Genomic DNA, 19,307 nt, shown 5'->3' with positions numbered 1-19,307 from the left:
AAATGGGACAAGGGTGAGATCCCAGTTTCAAATACTTTGAAACCTGTTCTTTATTGTTTCTTGTTAGCAATTGTCTTTTTAAAAAATTTATATTTTTATTCATTTCAGGGAAGAAGGAAGAGGGAGAGAGAGAGAGAGAGAGAGAGAGAGAGAGAGAGAGAGAGAAACATCAATGATGAGAGAGAATCATTGATCGGCTGCCTCCTGCATGCCCCTACTGGGGATTGAGCCCATAACCTGGACATGAGCCCTTGATTGGAATCGAACCCAGGACCCTTTAGTCTGCAGGCCGATGCTCTATCCACTGAGCCAAACTGACTAGGGAAGCTATTATTTTTTTTTATTAAGGTTGGTCCACAGACAGTGAATGATTTCTGTGGATCTGAACATTCTAGAAGATGCATGTTAATGATTGCCAGCAGTTCAAAACAGTAGCATCACACCCTGGAATATTCTTTCCTGAGTTACACATTGTGGTTGCTTCTAGCAGACCAGCTTGTTGAGTGTATGCTCTGCTGTAAACATAGCAGATCAAGTGAGGCAGCAGATGGTCTCTGTTGAAACCTCTCACATCTAATCCCCCTGACAAAAGACCAGTTACCATCTACCTCTCTATGGGGCAGGGATTCTCCACTGCAGCACCACTGACATGGGGGTGGGTCATTCTGTGTTGTCAGGGGCTGTCCTGTGCACTGTAAGATGTCAGATGGCATCCTTGGCCTCTGCCCACTAGATGACTGCAATATCCCTGCCCAGTTGCAACAACCAAAAATGTCTACACAATACCAAATGAGCTCTGAGGGACAAAATTGCCTCTGGTTAAGAAATGATAGGAGAGGATAAACTTTGTATTTGTGGAGAGATGAGTTTGAGTTTGTAGAGAGATTAAATGGATAAATATATCATTGGAGAGGTATTTTTCATATTTTCCATTAGTTTAAAGGGGTTGACTCAGAGTTTCCAAATGTTGGCTTGCTTCTAGGTCAAGGTTTCTCTATTTTTTTCTCTTTGGGTTTAGTCTCTTTTGATCCCATTTTCACATAATAAAAGCATAGGTAAGAGGAATGCTTGTAAAATAGGAATGATAATCTAGCTAAAGCCAAGGACTTGAAACTGCTCCATAAATATATTTTTATTGAGAGTGTATTTTATTTCCTCTCACATTGACCGTGTTCTCATTAAAATGAACTGCCCAGTGTTATAATACATTTCTGGTTGCTGGGTGTGGCTTCCTACCACCAAGCCCACATCCTACCCAGACTGGCTTATTCTCAATACTGGCACTTAGAGGCTTAAAGTGGAAAAAAATATTTATCTAGGTAATAAAGTTTTACTTTTTTAACAGAAAAGTATAAGTCCCTAACACTACCTAGTAGTTAAATAAAGTGAACCACAAAAATGAGCTATGTAGGCAATTCCATATTTTCTAATAGTCACACCTAAAAATGAATAAATAGTATGTCAGTTGCATCTCAATAAAACTGGGGGAAGTAAATTTTGTTCATTTGTGTAATTCTACTAATATAGAAAATATAGGTGAAATATAGTATATGGGTGAAATAAATTTTACTAATATATTTTATTTAACATAATAGATCCAAAATATTATCACTTTAAAGTAAGATGAATATAAGGATTATAAATGAAATATTTTACTTTCTTTGTTTTATACTAAGTCTTCAAGGTCGCTCAGTGTTTTACATTTATAGCACATTTCAATTTCAACTAGTCACACTGCGTGTGTGGGTACCATGTTAGACAGTGCAGGTACAGAGAGCAGTTGCCTAGGAGTAACAGTAGATGAGAGGATGCTTAATGTAATGTGCAGCTGTCAGGGAAAGGGCTTGAACTGACCTTGAGAGCCAGTAGGATTTTCACAGATGGGAAAAAACAGGCAGATGTGATCATGTGACTGCAGGAGGTGTTCTGGGTACACTTGCTTGCCTGGTTGGAGAGACTATGGGTGAGAGGTAAGGTTAGAGAGCCTTGGTATCAACTTGTTTGGTTTTCTCTATCAGTAAGGTAAGCATTAAGTGCCTCCTTTGTGCCTGGTACCAAGTTCAGCCCTGGGCCTGTAGCAAAAGTACAGGATTCAGGCCCTAGGGCTTAGAGTTGACACAGGCCCCTTGAGCAGATAAAGTAAAGGCACATTGCATGAAACATGGTTAAGTGCTAAATGGTGTGAGGGTGAATGCAGTGTGAGTTCAGCAGAAGGAAAGGTCAGAGTGGTTGGAGAAAATGGCAAGACTGGAGTTTGGGAAGATGGAGTAGAGGTGAGAGAGGAGGCAAAGCAACCAAGAAGCATGGTATGAAGTCTGGGCTATAGAGACCGGAACTAGGCTGGTGGTCATGGGTGAGATAAGAAAGAGATAAACCTAAAATATTTTTAAAGAAAAAATAATGTGGTCAGTAGGGCAATCTATATATATACTAGAGGCCCAGTGCACTACATTCGTGCACTGGGGTGGGGTCCCTCAGCCCGGCCTGCATGCCCTGGCAGTCCAGAACCCCTCGCTCCTTACCGCCTGCCTGCTTGCTGCTCCTTACTGCTCGCCTCGCTGCTCCTTAGCTCTGCTGTGGAGGCGGGAGAGCTCCCACCACTACCGCTGTGCTTGCCAGCTGTGAGCCCGGCTTCTGGCTGAGCGGTGCTCCCCCTGTGGGCGTGCACTGACCACCACACCAGGGGGCAGCTCCTGCATTGAGCGTCTGCCCCCTGGTGGTCAGTGCACATCATAGCGACCAGTTATTCTGGTTGTCCCGCTGTAATGGTCACTTAGGCTTTTATTATATAGATAAAAGCCTAATACACAAATTGTCCCTGCGGGAGTTCAACCGGGAGACTGATCGCTCGCTGTGATGTGCGCTGACCACCAGGGGTGGCGCAGAACGAAGGAAGGCCACGTCCAGCAGCTGGCAGCCAGAAGGAAGGCCCTGGCTGGCAGTTGGAAGGACCTGATCGTCCCTGACCGCCAGCCAGGCCTAGGGATCCTACCTGTGCATGAATTTCATGCACCGGGCCTCTAGTATGAAAGAAAGATAAAAAGAAAATGAGACCTCCCCAGTTATGTTCTTTATTATATTCCTTCATTCCACAACTGATTGAAAGCCAGCTCAGTTCTGATTTGCAGAGCAGCAGGGGAGGCACACTGTATGTGTAGGGAGGACAAATTATTTTCATTCTACCCTTCTGAATTATTGCCCCCCCCCAATAAAGGAGAGACTAATCAAAGGAAAACAAACAGAATTTTAATAACATGGATGCCAGGCCAAAAAAGGGGGGGGAGGGGTTTGGGGAACAAGTTAACATATAATGTGGATTTATAAAAAAACATTAATTGTCTTATACATTTTGATAAGCGGCAGCACCAGCTGCATTTGTGACACAGTTGGTGGCATTGGGAAAAAAAAGTATTCTGTGATTGAAGTGAATTATGTTATAAATGCAAAGAGAAGATAAAATATTAAAAAACATATTTTCTAAAAAAAATAGCATGGATACCTCCTATATACATAGGCGAGACCCAGGAAAACTGAGTAACTCCCTGAAATAGCCCAAGAAACCAACTTGCCCAGACAAAACACTCTCAGTAGTCCTCACAAACTCTGGGTATTTATAGTCTAAACTAGAGGCCCGATGCACAAAATTCGTGCAAGGGACTCAGCCCTCGCAGCCCCGGCTACTTCTGGAAGGTCATCCGGAAGGACGTTTGGCTGTTCGGTCTAATTAGTATATTATGCTTTTATTATTATAGATATCCCCTTGCTGTAGTTGTCTCTTCATATACTGCTATGGATAAGCCCCTGTAGTGCCCCTCAGCAGCTGAGCTACTGAGTAGTTATCAATGAGAATAAATGAGATACCCTGACTCAGATTATATCACTCATATCCAAACAACCTATAAAAACAACTTCATTCTTAGATCAAAACAATTTCACTCTTAAAAACAACTTTAATTTTTGTCATAAGTAGATTTTAAATCATATAAAACTGATACACAATAAGTGTGAATTCTCAAGTTCCCAGCCACAAGTCTGAATATCTCAGAGGTGTTTCTAGAAGTTTAAAAACATCACACAATCAAATACAGTTGTTTATTCCAACAATAGCAGTTCAATACTAAAATTAAAAGGCATATATCAGATAAGGCACTACAAGACAATAAAAAAAGAGGAAGATATGGCTCCTGCCTGCAAGGAATTTGCATTCTAATCCAATTATAATATGAGTATATTATACCAATTCATATACATTTTCCATTTTAGATTTCTGAAACAGAAAGTTCTTGTTCTTCACAAGTTATTTTCTATTAATGGAGAAACCCAAACCATTGATTTCTGACCTCTCTACAGGCGAGAGTACTGCATTATATGAAAAAATAGAAAGAAAGGAAGGGAGGAAGGGAGGAAGGGAGGGAGAGAGAGAGAGAGAGAAAAGAAAAGAAAAGAAAAGAAAAGAAAAGAAAAGAAAAGAAAAGAAAAGAAAAGAAAAGAAAAGAAAAGAAAAGAAAAGAAAAGAAAAGAAAAGAAAAGAAAAGAATACTTTGAGTTTGTCTGCTTTTAGCTCTAGACCAAGATTTCTCTACTTTGGCGTTGTTGAAATCCAGGGTCAGATAATCTATGCATTGTTTAGCTGCATCCTTGGCCTCACCCACTAGATGTCAGTAGTACCCTCCTCCAGTTATAACAATGAAAAATGTCTCTAGACATTGCCAAATATCTCCTGGGGGGCAGAATCCCTCTGTTGAGAACTACTGGCCTAGAAACTGCCAGGAGAGCTTTATGTTTGTACTGCTGGGGTACTTTTGCCCAAAAAGACAAGGTTAAGATCTTGCACTTCCAGCTTTGGGCAGCTACCTCAGAAAGAAGAATGTTTCCTATGTAAGAATGAATCAGAGGCAAATTTCTGTTTTTTGTTTTTGTTTGTTTTTTTTAATGAAAAGAAGAGTGTCAGGGACCCTGCCATGCACAAGGATATTTGACTGTATAGCAGCTGCCTTGTCAAATCCTTAGACTCATTCATAGCAGTGAGGTGAGGTGCAGAGGGTCATTAGTAATGATTTCCTGTTGGTCTTGGTTTTACCCACGTATGGTGCTCCTAAAGGGCAGAGAACTGTAACACCCCAAATTATACATGTGGGTTCAATCCATCATGCATGGATGTCTCAAAAGATCTGTCTGTGTTATCAGGAAGTCTGTGGAGATTTCAGGGACTTGCCACAAAGACTGTTCCAAACTAAAGAGGTTCATTTGCCTAGATGCATCAAAGCCCAATAAAACACGAGCAGGAGTATGCAGCAAAGAAAGTAAAGGTTTATTTAAGAAAGTGGCACCAAGCCTGGAGACACAGGTGAGCTAATGCTCAAAGACCAGGCTCCCCAATGGCCTATATGAGGGCAGATTATATACGGGAACAATTATTAATCATTGTGACTAAGGGAGTTGAGGTCATGGGATCTACTGATTATTTGGGGCCAGGATAAGAAGTAGTGGTTATTGTATTAAGTCCTGATGTCAGCTGTGGTGTCATTCTGTCCAGTTTTGTGAGGGTAAAGATGTTTGTTATGCTTTTATGGGCCTGGGACTGACACACAACTGAGACCAAGATGCCATGTTCAGTTTGAAACTGTTCCCTTGATCAACAGACCTGAGGTTTTGTTCCTAAGACCTTATGATGCTAACCAGAACCTGATGTCCTAAGGACTTTGTGATTAAGGGAGTGGACATGCAGTATGTCGTGATGCTATTGACTGGACAAAGCTAGCTTGAATTAAGGGGGAAAGTCATATTAAAGAAATGAAGTTCCTGTGCAATTACAAGACCTGGTTCTTGAATTTTTGGTAGAAAAATCAGCATCAGTGATGTTATCAGTGCCCATGTGGGACAAAATGTGTCTGTACACTTAATATTATAAACAGAACTCCAAGAACCTTCACAATGGTAATATTCTACCCAGGTTTTACAGAATGGCCTCGTAATCTTCAAATATTGCATACATAAGAGGTGAAGTCAGCATACACACTTAAATAGGACCATATAATTCCTCCAATGGGATTTATCTCTCTCTGGTTCTCTTTGGTCTGACATACTTCTCTGCTGTGATTCAAGAAGTATTTGAGTCTGTCCTTAAGGCCTTAAGTATCTCTATTTCCCCCACTTTCCTTTCTTCTGAATGATATGACAGTGTAGGGGAAGAAAAATAATTTTTGTTCTATATGTCTAGGTCCTGGACTGAGACCCAACCCCCTCCAATAATAAAAGACAGATTAACAGGAGAAAAAAAAAAAACAAAAAAAAGTTTAATAACATGGATACCTGCTGTATACATGGGAGAGACTCAAGAAAACTGAATAACTCCCCCAAAAGGCCCAAGCCACCACCTTAAATACAGTCTTCAGCTAAAGACAAAAGATGTTGGGGCAGGGCTCTAGTGTGGGAGGTTATCAGGAAAAGCACAGTAAACAAGAGTAAGGTTGTTATATAGATTTAAGTCAGTACCTTCTCCATTGATGAAAGTCTACAGATTTAGTCTTCTTCCTGGTACAGAGAGGGATACACCCTTACAAATGGAGATTCCCTTATAAATATAAATGTCTCTTACAAGAGGATAACTTCTACTGCATTTTCAGACCTTCTCATGTGTCAGTTGTTTCTTAAAAAAATTCAGCCTAGCCCTAACCGGTTTTGCTCAGTGGATAGAGCGTCGGCCTGCGGACTCAAGGGTCCCAGGTTGGATTCCGGTCAAGGGCATGTACCTTGGCTGCGGGCACATCCCCAGTAGGGGGCGTGCAGGAGGCAGCTGATCGATGTTTCTAACTATCCCTCTCCCTTCTTCTCTGTAAAAAATCAATAAAATATATTTTAAAAAATTCAGCCTAAAATAATTCTTGTGCCAAAGAGATATTGGGGTGACTCACTCTGCTCTCCATCAACAGGGCCCCTAAACCCTGAACATCTTATAGGTCTCAAACTAACAAGAAATTACCCCTTTTCTTCTCACAATCATCAGTGTCTTTCTTAATTTTTCCAAAACCCTAGAGTGTGCTCTAATGTCAACTGGCAGCCTACAATATTACATTGTGTGTAAGGAATCCAGAAATCTTCAAAACAGCAAGCAAAATTACAGGATGCATGCAATGCAAGCCTTTATTTCTACTAGCCAACCAATTAAAACCTTAATGGTTGATTGAACATTTGCTTTCCAAAAATTACTTCTCCTCTTTCCCCATTTACTTTGTTGAAAATATGTGCATTATTGAAAATTTCATTAATATGTTCCTGTGTTTAAAACTAGTTTAGCAGTCTGTTCTCTGCATCTATGAGCCTGTTTCTATTTTGTAAGAAAAAAAAACACACCAAAAAACTCATAGACATAGACAACAATATGGTGATTACCAGAGGGAAAAGGGTGTGGGGGAGGTAGAAGAGGGTAAAGGGGGGATAAAAATGGTGATAGTGACAAAAGGAGACTTGACTTTGGGTAGTGAACACATAATACAATATACAAATAATCTATATTATAAAAGGCCAGTGGCCGTAACACCATAATGCCGTAACGACCAAACAACCGGTCACCAGGAGGTGCATTGATGGGTCTCTCGGCGCACGGCGAGTCTGGGATCTTGCGCGATTTCGAGCACTGGGCCTCTAGGGTACTATAAAATTGTACACCTGAAACCTATATAATTTTACTAATCAATGTCACCCCGATAAATTCAATAAAAATTTTAAAATACAAGTAAACTGGGCATATCCCTAAAAAAAAAAAAAAACTTAGTTTAGCAGGTGGAGCCCAGGAAATTATCAATTCTAATCTCTATGCATTTTTCCTGTTATCATAAGACTATGATGCATTTGGTTTAAGTGAAATTAGAAGGTGGACTGAGAGGCTGCAGTTTGACAAGACATCAGAGGCTGCTCCTTTGCAAAGGGCTCTCTGACCTGCTCATGTCCATGTCCTCTGCTTTAGTCAGCCCCTAAGTAGCTAAGTCCTGAGACTTCTCATTTCCATTAGCCTCAACAGGCTCTCCACAAATAGAACCGCCTGATGTGTGATCCCAGATAAGGGACATCCTGATGGCAGTCCCGATGTGCTTTCTCCTAGTGCACCCACTCTGGGAAAGAATGGACCTGGTCCCCGGGGGCGAGCGCCAGTCGCCCATCAACATCCGGTGGAGGGATAGCGTCTACGATCCTGACTTAAAACCGCTCACCATCTCTTATGACCCTGCCACCTGCCTACACCTCTGGAATAATGGATACTCTTTCCTTGTGGAATTTGAAGATTCTACTGATAAATCAGGTGAGAGCCAGACTGATAGTCTCATCTGGAGTTAAAGGCACAGTTTCATATGGTCACAGGTTATATCACACTGTCTCCATGGAAGCACAACCTCTTTTGTTAGCAATGATGGGACACATTGGACTTACTTTTTCAATGTAAGTTTTTATGCATATTTTCTTAGTACAGGTAGTATTTTTATTACTAAATAAGCATATTTCTAAGTATAGATTTATAATTGATATAGAAGATAGGGTGTGAAATTAAAAACTGTGTCCAGCCAGAACCAGTTTGGCTCAGTGGATAGAGCTTCGGCCTGCGGATTCAAGGGTCCCAGGTTCGATTCCGGTCAAGGGCATGTACCTTGGTTGCGAGCACATCCCCAGTGGGGGGCGTGCAAGAGGCGGCTGATCGATGCTTCTCTCTCATCGATGTTTCTAACTCTCTATCCCTCTCCCTTCCTCTCTGTAGAAAATCAATTAAAAAAAAACTGTGTCCAAAATTTATTTTGTAGGGTTTATGAATATGTACTAATTTTTTCTGCTTGTTGACTTTACAAGACACTTTTATGTTAAATAGTAACACTGTTTAATTAGATTTAACTGATCAGATTTCAATGCCTTTGGAATGGTGAAAAGAATATTCATGTGTGCATGAGGTTTTAGTCTTAACAACTAGCTAAAGCTAGTAATATATTAGAAAAATGGAAACTCATATTCTGTTAATTTTGTTAGTTAAGCAATGTTACCTAGTTTAAAATAAACACACTTTTATTTTAATGTGTTTTTATTGATTTTTTTAGAGAGAGGAGAAGGGAGAGGAAAGAGAGATAGAAACATCAATGAGAGAGAAACATCCATCAGCTGCCTCCTGCATGCCCCCTACTAGGATTGAGCCCGTAACCTGGGCCTGTGCCCTGACCGGAAATTGAACCGGTGACCTCTTGGTTCATGGGTCAACACTCAACCACTAAGCCACACCGGCCAGGCAAGAAACACAATTTTAACAGATTTAAAAATTCACACATTATATTGCTTTTGAATCTTTTTTTTTCTCTTAGTCAGATATAAATTAATCTGAATGATTTCAAAGTTTACCTGAAACTTTAGAGTGTGATGAATTCTACACAGGTTTTTCTTTTCCTTTCCCAAGCCAAATTTGATGTTATCAAATAGTCCTAATTTCATTGAAATAATTATTATTTTAAATAGTGTGTCTTTTTAAAGAGAGGTTATCAACCTGTGCCAATTTTGCCACCTCTTTTTTTCCCAGGACTGGGGACATTTGGCAATGCCTGTAGGCATTTGTCATCACAACTGGAGGGTAGTGGTGTGACTGACATCTAGTGGGTCGAAGCCAGGAATGCTGCTAAACATCCTACAATAGGCAGGACAGCATTCATGAAGAGTTATCCAGCTTCAAATATTAATAGAGCTGAGACAGAGAAATCCTGATTTAAAGGAAATTAATCTCCTCTTCTGAACATGAAGAAATGAGTCTGTGAAAGTTCATAAATGAAGTAAAAGTGTGGGTGTTCACTCCTGTGTTTATCCTGACTCTAGGATTCTCAACTGTATCTTGGTTTTCCTTGCATTTTCCTAGTGATGCTCTGATATCTAGACATGGCCTTCTGACCAACTGCAAACAGAATGATCCTGCAATGGGGTTCATCTCTCCTTAAGGGCTTAGGTGTCTCTATGTTGTACCCCATTTTTTTTCTTTCTCCTCCATGATATTACATGATCCCCAAACCCTAAACATCTTATTTACATTTCTCAAGCTAGAAACTACTCCTTTTCTCCAGATTCATCAGTGTCTTTCTTCTTACATCTTTTAAACCCTAGAGTATGCCCCCATCTCAACTGGAAGACTATAATATATTTTATATAAGGATTCCAGAAATCCTTAAAACAGGAAGCTAAAGTCCTGTTTCAGATAACCATCTTGCACTATGGTGAGCTCTACTTGTCTACCTTAGAGCTCTACCATTACTCCTGCCAGAGCTAGAGTAATGGACAGACCCAATCCACAAAACACCAGCTCTCATATGTTCACTCTGGATGCATAGCAATCCCCTCAATTAATTAGTATCAGCCCCAGCTGGTCCTTAGAAACCTTCTTTTCTTCTGACAGTTATTGGTGGGGTGCTCTCCATGTCCCCATCTGTCATTGGTGGAAGTGGGCTTCTTGGGATGCTGCAAGAATAAGAATTTCCCCGCCCTAACTGGTTTGGCTCAGTGGATACAGCGTCGGCCTGCGGACTGAAGGGTCCCAGGTTCGATTCCAGTCAAGGGCATGTACCTTGGCTGCGGGCACATCCCCAGTAGGGGGTGTGCAGGAGGCAGCTGACCAATGTTTCTCTCTCATCGATGTTTCTAACTCTCTATCCCTCTCCCTTCCTCTCTGTAAAAAATCAATAAAACATATTTTAAAAAAAGAATAAGAATTTCCTGAGGCTCCCATGGGAGGATGAGGTATTGTGGAAAGCTTTATTGATGAGGTAATATTAAGGGGCTTTCTTTCCAAGGTCCCACCTCCCTCTATCTTGCCATGGAAAAAGTCCCATTTTATCTTCAGCAGGGCTAAGATCAAAACTATTACATAGAGTTTCTGCTCCCTATTTGCACAGTTCAGTCCAGCATCTGGCTAGCTTAGTTTGTGTTCCCAGCTGTGGTCTATTGCATGTGGAGGCCATATGGCCATGGGCCATGCAGCTTCTAGGGCCACATGACTCTGGAGGCACATGGCCCATGCGGGTCATGGAGCAAATGAGAAACAGTAGTACAAGTGGGAAACAGGAGTTCAAGTAGCAAGAGGAACAAGAGAGAAATCTTTGGGGAATTTTACCCTTCCAAAGATTTTTCAGGCTTGCAGTGGATCCACCCCTAGCCTATTATATTTGTTCCCAGATTAGACTGACAGACAAGCACCTTTCCTACATCACCCTCACTTTACTTGCATGCACCCATCTTCCCCTTTGTTGGACCCCTTCTTCCAGTGATTTTCAGGAAATGGAATGGTGCTTCCCTGGGAAGAGTAAAATTACAGCTTTCTGGTGAAGCTGCCCAGATGACCATGCTTATAATGTTTGCCCTTTCCCTTTGCTCCTTTCCTATTATTACTATTAATAAACTAGCTAGTTACAATGGTAACATGAGGATTCTAAATAGTGATCAACCTTCTATTAACTTTAATAGTTTAGGGACTTGCCAATATTTTATTGCTTTATTGAGCTAAAAATCTTAGGAAGTTGTTTAATGGGTTTCCTAATCAAGTGAGTCAATCCCAAGATCGTTCAAGGCAAATAGTTTATTTTATTTTTAAAAATATGTTTTTGTTGATTTCAGAGAGAGGAAGGGAGAAGGAGAGAGTTAGAAACATCAATGATGAGAGAGAATCATTGATCAGTTGCCTTCTGCATGCCCCCTACTGGGGATCGAGCCTGCAACCTGGGCATGTGCCCTGACTGGGAATCAAACCTTGACCTCCTGGTTCAAGGGCCAATGCTCAACCACTGAGCCACACTGGCTGGGCGTTTTGTTTTATTTTTCAGTCATGCTCTTCTCATTTGAACAATAGACCCAAGAATTTTCATCCACCTATTTGCAAGGGCAATCTTATATGAAAAAAACAGCAACACACATTTTCCTCATAATAGTTCTCTAGATACTTCCCAACACAGCAAGCTGAATTATTCCTTAATCTTACCTTCCCTAGGTGAGTCAGTTTCACACTCTTTTTACAAAATGCAAGAAAGTTGGTAAGGAGGTTGCTAATTTTCCACTTGTTTTGTCAGGAAGGACTAAAATAGGTAATTCCTTTTCATTGTGTTTTAATAATTATTTTCTTTCAGATATCATTAATCTTTAATAAGTACCTAACTCTATCTCTTTTTCCACATTTCAGTGACTACCTCCTATCTCCTGCTTATTCTTCACTGCTATTTCTCCATGCTGTTTCAAAATAATAACATTCAAAGAGGAAGAAAGAATGAATGATCATAAAAAATAAAGAAAATTCAAAGAAAGCAAAGACATCCTAGAAAGGAAGGAAGGCATGAAACAACTCTAATTCTAGAAAAGAAAGGATCTAATAAATACTAATGTCTATAAATTTCCCAAAAAATAACATAGGAAATGCTGCTACAGTGTGCTTTACAAGGAAATGAGGATAAAGTGTGCAAGGGAACAAGCTGGGGAAGGTATGTGACAAAAACAAAATATACCAAACCTTATGGGATGCAGCAAAAGCAGTGCTTAGAGAGAAATTTATAAATGAAAATGGAGAAGAAATTTCTCAAATTAATAACCTACTCTTCTACCTTAAGAAACTAGAAAGAGAAGAGCAAACTAAACCTAAATCAAACCAAAAGAAGGTCATAATAAAGAGCAGAAATCAGAAGTTGGTTTTTTTGGAAAGTTCAACAAAATTGACAAATGTTTGGCTAGTTAGACCAATGGGGAAAAATAACAGAAGACTCAAATTACTAAACTCAGGAATGAAAGAGGGGATATCACATCACGATCAGCCTTACAGAAATTAAAAGGATAAGAGAAGGGTTGTGAGCATTTCATACCACTGCCCTCTGCTGAGTACTGTTTTGTTTGGCTCCCTTGAATAGAATGCAGTTATTGATTTTAATGAGTGCATATGAAGGATGCAAAATATTGTGGGAAAGGTCACTGAATTATATCTAGGCTGAGTCCTATAAATGATTCATATAAATTATCACCTTCACTGAGATTACTCTCATCAGCAATATCAGGCATTATATTGTTCTCCTAAGGATGCTTCCTGCCCCATTTGGCTTCACTTACTTTACACTTTAAGGAGCATCACCAATGAATCTACTAAGAATGCTTATACAAACATTTTAAGTTCTTCCGTATTTTTTGGTTCCATATCTACCTTTTTGGAAAAAACAAAATAATAGTTTTTAGTAAATTTACAGAGCAGTGCAGCCATCATTACAATCCTTATTTAGAGCATTTCCGTCACCCCAAAAAGTTTCATGCCCATTCCTGTATTTCATTTTATTTGTATGGGACTTGTGTGTTATCTTCCCCTTCACCATCCTTTTCTGTTAGCTCCCTCACCTCTACTTTGGGGAGGAAGGGGCAGGAAGAGATTAACCAAAGAACTTTTATGCATATATGTATAACCCATGGCACAGACAATAGTATGGTAGTCCTTGGAGGGGCGGGGTAGAGAGGGTCAATGGGGGGTGGTGGTAAGGGGACATCTGTAATACTTTAAAAAATAAAGATAAATTTTCTAAAAAGCAAAAGAAGGGAGTGAACATTACATAGGCGGTTTACCTGACACTATGCTAGGTGTTTTATATTTGTTATCTAATTTTTACATGTTTAATCTCTTCTCATCTTTAGAGCACAGAAAGAACAAAATATCAACAACCTCAAATAAATAAGTATATAATTATTTGATATATCTTATGACTGCTCTGCTTTCTAATTCACTAACTTCTGTGTCCATTTTCTGCCCCATTTCTTGCCAACTGTACTTGCCCTTCTCATCCACCCATCTCTCCTGCCTGGTTTCACCATTTTCCTTGCTCTTGTTGAGGTCACCAGTGATGTTTCAACTAACAAACGCTTTACAATCTATTTTTTTAGTTCCTGTTTTCATTGAGGATCTAAGTGTTAGGCACTGTGCCAGGTGCTCATAATAGAAAAAGGAAGAGGGGATGGTTTTGCCTTTAAGGAGCTATAGTGTGGTGGGGAGACAGAACTGTGGGACCATCTAAAGGGGGCCACCATTTCTCCTGCCCAGCCTACTGTCACCCAGTGGAAGCATGTGCCCAACATGGTCAGGACGTCTCATTTTCAAGTTAAGTTGGAAGCGTGGATTTTTATGTGAAATCATCCAGATTTAAATGTTGGCAACGAATGTAAACATGTCTTTAGTATTATGTGGGTGAATCCAAACACACCTGAAGACCTGTTCTGCCCTGCTCCCTTGAAGCCACCCATTGGTGACATCTCCTCTCTGCCTTGCTCATTGTCTTTGGAGAAGACACACATCGTAAGTGTCCAGGAAATTTTGCCACTGTGTTTCTGGGGATAGGAGAGAAAAGCTTACAGTCTCATCTGCCCTGGTCACTAAACTTGGGACCAGAACTTCAATTGAGTTAAACAGATTAGATTAATTATTTGCCAAAGTCATGCTCACAATATGGAGCTGGCATAGAAAAATAAGAATTTTGGGGAGACGTTTTACTTTTATATCAGTACACTTTACAGTGGGGCCTTGACTTACGAGTGTCCCGACTAACAAGTTTTTCGAGATACAAGCCCCCGGCCTATTTTTTGCTTTGAGTTGCGAGCTAAAATTCGGGTTACGAGCCAGCTTCAGATACCCCACCGCTAGTTGGCGCAGTGAACGTCACAGTGAACGCCACAACATCAGCCCAGCATTTCAATTCATTGTAATGGTGTAAATTGATTTGACAAAGGAGTAATTTGAGTTACGAGCTCTGTCACAGAACGAATTAAACTCGTAAGTCAAGGCCCCACTGTAGTACCATCCTCCTATTAATTTAGTGAATCATGTGGTATTATTCTCTGCACCTTCCCTGCACCCAAAGAAGTCATTGGTGTCTTTGCTCATTTCTTACAAAACTTCTTATTTTTAAAGAGGAAGTTAGGTAAAAATATTTTCAAAAGCCAGTACAATACATAGAAGACCACTGTATGACATATCTAGTGTATTTGGTCCTTGGGATCACTGTACTCAATCATTTGCGCATATAAAATTCAACAAATGATGCGATAAATGCTAAAGATCATTATGATAGATGAGATGGATGGTTTTCATGTTGTTGTATTCATTTAACCGTGAACAGATATCACCAAGGTCTGATTAGATGGAAGAAATGAGGCAACAAAATGGTTTAGCAAATTCAAGCAAAAGAAAAAAATTAGCACCATCCAAAACCTGAGGAAGGGTGACTTGAAAAACTCACATCCAAATATTTTGCCTATACTGTAATGTATTGATTTCATGAGTTTCAGAAAACATTAGTCTAAACAAAAGGTATTTATTATCCAGCATGGTGTACCTACTGGTGAAGTGTATGAATGACTCACATTATTCACTCTGTCCAAAGGGAGATGGGTGATAATTTTTAACTTGCAAATTTCCTATTCTATTTCAATGAAAGGGAAGGGTATCTGCAAAAATGGAAAAGCCAAGTATCAGTGCATAAAAAATAAATAGAATACCTTTTGTCCCCATATTTCAGCTTTATGAAATTGGGTTGGATATATATGGTAAGAGAAATATACATTTTACTGTACCCACAAAAAACGGGGCACAGTAGATGCAGAATATAAAAATAAGTCAAGAATTGACCTTTAACAATTGTATATAGCTTGGAGTGTAGTTAAGTCTCAGTGTCATTCAGCGTGCAGATCTCCCCCTTAGACATGTATCAACTGCGTGGAAATTAAGTTTATAAAACACTTGTATACAACACAGTGTGTTCCACTTAAGACAGTTCATATAGAAATTTCACCCACAGAGTTGGCCTTTCCTTCCATTTTCCACGGTGTGAAAAACTGTCCCCTAAAATTGTTGGATGTGTCATTTCAGTGATCAAGGGAGGACCCCTGGAAGATAACTATCGATTGAAGCAGTTCCATTTTCACTGGGGGGCCATCGATGCCTGGGGCTCTGAGCATACTGTGGACAGCAAATGTTACCCGGCAGAGGTATGTTGAGAAGCTGGGGATCAGTGACAACTGCGGAGGAGTGGGGATAGTTCTGAGTTTCTAGTTTGAAGACATTATCAGGAAGAATCAAGTGATTCCTATAAATCTAAATAGCTCTCTCAGGGGCATATTAGATAGATTATTCCCAATTATTACATGTAAAATGATAACTGCCCTCATCTCAAATAATATAGCTTAAGTCAACCTTAAGATTACAAAATAGACTTCTTTCAGAATTCTAAGCTAAGTTCAAATCATAGGCTAAAGTAAAAACCTAGGCAACAGTGCAGGACCACCACATCTAATTAATCCAAGTGAGAGATGGTGGGAACCTAAATGAAAAAATAGATATAAAGAGTGAGATTTAGCAAGCATTTCTAACCTAAGAGCAACAACACTTGAGGCAGGGTCCTCTTTAGGAAAGGAGAGGAGAGGAAAGGAAGGTAAGCATGACCTTGAGGGTCTTACTTGGGAGGCTGGATAATGAAACATTCATGAATGATGGATGAGGAATAATTTGTAGTGAAATATAGGGAACACATAAGCACATAGAATTTCTTCTAACAATTTCCCCCCTAATTTAGTTTTGTGTTAGCTTTAAAAGAAACATTTTAACTGGTTCTCACTCAAAGAAATGTGTCTTCAACTCCTATCTAATTCCCATAGGGAGAATCTATTTCTCTCAAGATAAGCATCTCTCCTTTATATGCAAATGGTTTGGGATATGAGTGTTTCATGCACATCAGGGTGAGAATGGACAAATGTTGCTCCCTCACTGAAATGTTACTCACTCTGCTATATATATTTTCTTTTATTTTCCTTCCCAAATAAATGTCTTCCAAATTAATTTCTGCTGCTGCATACATTTCTTCTTGTTCTTTATTTTGATTTTGTATGCTTTTCCCAGTGGCTTTATTATGGGTGAGGAAACATGTTAAAATATAATGTTAAATAAGGCTATTTTTGATCAATCCTGTGTGGTCATGTGTCAAACCATCTTTTAATGGCGTTTCAGCTGCACCTGGTGCATTGGAATTCAGTCAAATTTGAAAACTTTGAGGATGCAGCACTGGAAGAAAATGGTTTAGCTGTGATAGGAGTATTTTTAAAGGTAAGAAAAAGTTACTAACTTTAATTGATGTGTAGTATTCTAGGATGAAAAGACAGAACATTACATGACTAAGTTCTAAGAATATTGGGATAAAAATAAACAATGGTTAAAATACCAGATTATTATGAATATATTTTAAATGGTATAAAAATGTACGGTCCAATAGAGTAGTCACAAGCCACATGTGGCAACTGAGCACTTGAAATGTGGTTACTTTGTGGAACAGTTTTTAATTTTAATGAATTTAAATTTCAAACCTTATAGTTAAATGGAGGGGCACCTTTCCCTGCAGGTATGCTGATCCTATCAGCAAACAGCTTGCTCTTTTGTTCTGTTCTAATTTAATTCAGTGATATTTATAATATTCTAATTTACCAGTTTAAGTATAGTTTAAGTAGTGTGGTTGGTTTGTTTTTATGTAATCACCAGGTGGTTAATTTTAATTCACATTCTGTTGTAATTTCAAAAGTGAGTTGTCAATTGTTTTTAATATTTGCTCATTGCTTTTTCTTTAGCTAGGGAAAAATCATGAAGAGCTACAAAAATTGGTGGATACGTTGCCATCAATTAAGCATAAGGTAATATTTTTTTTCCAAAGGCACTTGTAATATATTTTATGTTTAAGTCTCAGAGTGGAAATACTAACAAAGCCCTTTGAATTGGGAAATGTAATTAACTTCAGTGTAATTCAAGTTATCTTTGAAAGTTTCCTAGACAACAATTTGGGTTTTGGTGCTTGTGTGTTGAGAGCACCCCTGGCCCTCAGGGTACAGCAGGGATTTCTTTGGTGGGCACTGGCCACTGGTTTTGCTGCCATGCCCTGAGCATTCAAGGACTTGGGAACATAATGGGTCCCCTCCTCTGCTCCTGACACTTGCTCCCTCTCAGTCCTTGTGGACACACTTAGAGCAGCCTTCTTGACTCTAGCTACCCTCCCTCAGGCAGGAAGCAGAGAAAAGTTGGACAGAAACTTGGCTTGTCCACCTCTAAATAACAATTACCCATATCCTTCAGGACAGATACCTTTGTCCAGCCCCAAGATCAGTTGTTCAATATTCAGAATCCCAAAGGGGCTGCTCCCTGGAAGTCCATATGTTGTTCTCTTTCTCTTTCCCTCCCCATCTCCCCCTCTTTCCTTCCTTCTTCTTTCCCACTCCCTTTTGAGTCTAGGATCCTGGCTCCTCCTAATTTGCATTGCATTTTAGAAAGGAGGATGCTATAAGTCTCTTCAAAAAGGAAGCCTCCTTATTTGTGCACCAGCCACCACCTAATGCCCCCCAAGAATTCAGAGGAGACCACCTGCTGGAAACTCAGTAGAATGGAGGGGGAAAATGGGTTCTGCTGTGTTCCCACTGAGGAGTGTCAGAAATACAGAGTTAATTGCAGGCATGGGCGTGTGTGATTCTGTCCAGAGGACCTAAGGAGCTCCTCTGGACACGGCTGGTCCCCAGACACTCCTAGAGTTGTTGCCTTGTCATCTGATTCCTGAGTGGTTGTCATCACCATGAAATGATAGTTTGGTGACCCTTTCTCTTGGCTAGGATACCATAGTGGAATTTGGGTCATTCGACCCTTCCTGCCTGATGCCCACCTGCCCGGACTACTGGACCTACTCAGGACCCCTGACTACCCCACCACTCTCTGAGTCCGTCACCTGGATCATTAAGAAGCAGCCTGTAGAGGTTGATCATGATCAGGTACATTCTTTCCACGTTTCTGTATAAGGAAATTCTAGTTTTCCTCTTCAAAACAAGCCTGGGCTCAAACTTTGGGATCAGTTTTTAACTTATAATGCTTATACATTCTTATTAAAATGTGCTAACTTCTTGTCTAATTTGGGTATGAATTAGAAAAAGCTTTAGTGAACCAGGGAAAGGTGTTAAAACATAGAACATAAGCTTTTTGCTTTCATTCTTGACAGTGACCTATATTTTGCTGTGTACACATTGGGTACAGTCTCTATAAAAATTAAAACTCTTTTAAATGAGAAAAAATGAAGGCTGGAAATAGCTATGTTTAAAACCTTTTAGTTAAGTAAATTTTACTAAGGAATCTTAGAGTAGAGACAGAATCCAGTAAAGCCTAAATAGAAATTGGGAGTTTAGATGTGGTATTTGTTTCTCCTTTAGAAATTAAGTGTATTGTATCAACATACAATATCCTGTTTAATAAATTAACTAAACTATAA

At 39.7% G+C, this 19,307-nt stretch overlaps 1 protein-coding gene across 6 annotated transcripts in view; it reads left to right on the top strand.

Annotated features, from left to right (window-relative positions):
* CA5B (carbonic anhydrase VB, mitochondrial) overlaps positions 1-19,084 on the top strand; it is a 42,582-nt gene extending 23,498 nt beyond the window's left edge. For 4 of the 6 annotated variants that reach the window (XM_014535343.1, XM_014535342.1, XM_005860912.2 and 1 more), the window contains 5 exons: positions 8,102-8,299; positions 15,890-16,008; positions 17,024-17,119; positions 17,635-17,697; positions 18,661-19,067. In XM_014535343.1, the coding sequence (XP_014390829.1) occupies positions 8,102-8,299; positions 15,890-16,008; positions 17,024-17,119; positions 17,635-17,697; positions 18,661-18,843 (659 nt within the window). In that variant the 3' untranslated portion in view covers positions 18,844-19,067. Of the gene's footprint in view, positions 1-8,101; positions 8,300-15,889; positions 16,009-17,023; positions 17,120-17,634; positions 17,698-18,660 lie in introns of all 6 variants that reach the window. The other 2 variants (XM_005860910.2, XM_005860911.2) reach the window with 2 other exon arrangements.
* The last annotated feature ends 223 nt before the right edge of the window (positions 19,085-19,307 follow it).

Source organism: Myotis brandtii, unplaced genomic scaffold, assembly GCF_000412655.1.
Source record: "Myotis brandtii unplaced genomic scaffold, ASM41265v1 scaffold1428, whole genome shotgun sequence".
NCBI classification, from domain to species: Eukaryota; Metazoa; Chordata; class Mammalia; order Chiroptera; family Vespertilionidae; genus Myotis; species Myotis brandtii.
The sequence above is the reverse complement of the archived record's forward strand: the minus strand, read 5'-3'. Positions and strand labels throughout refer to the sequence as shown.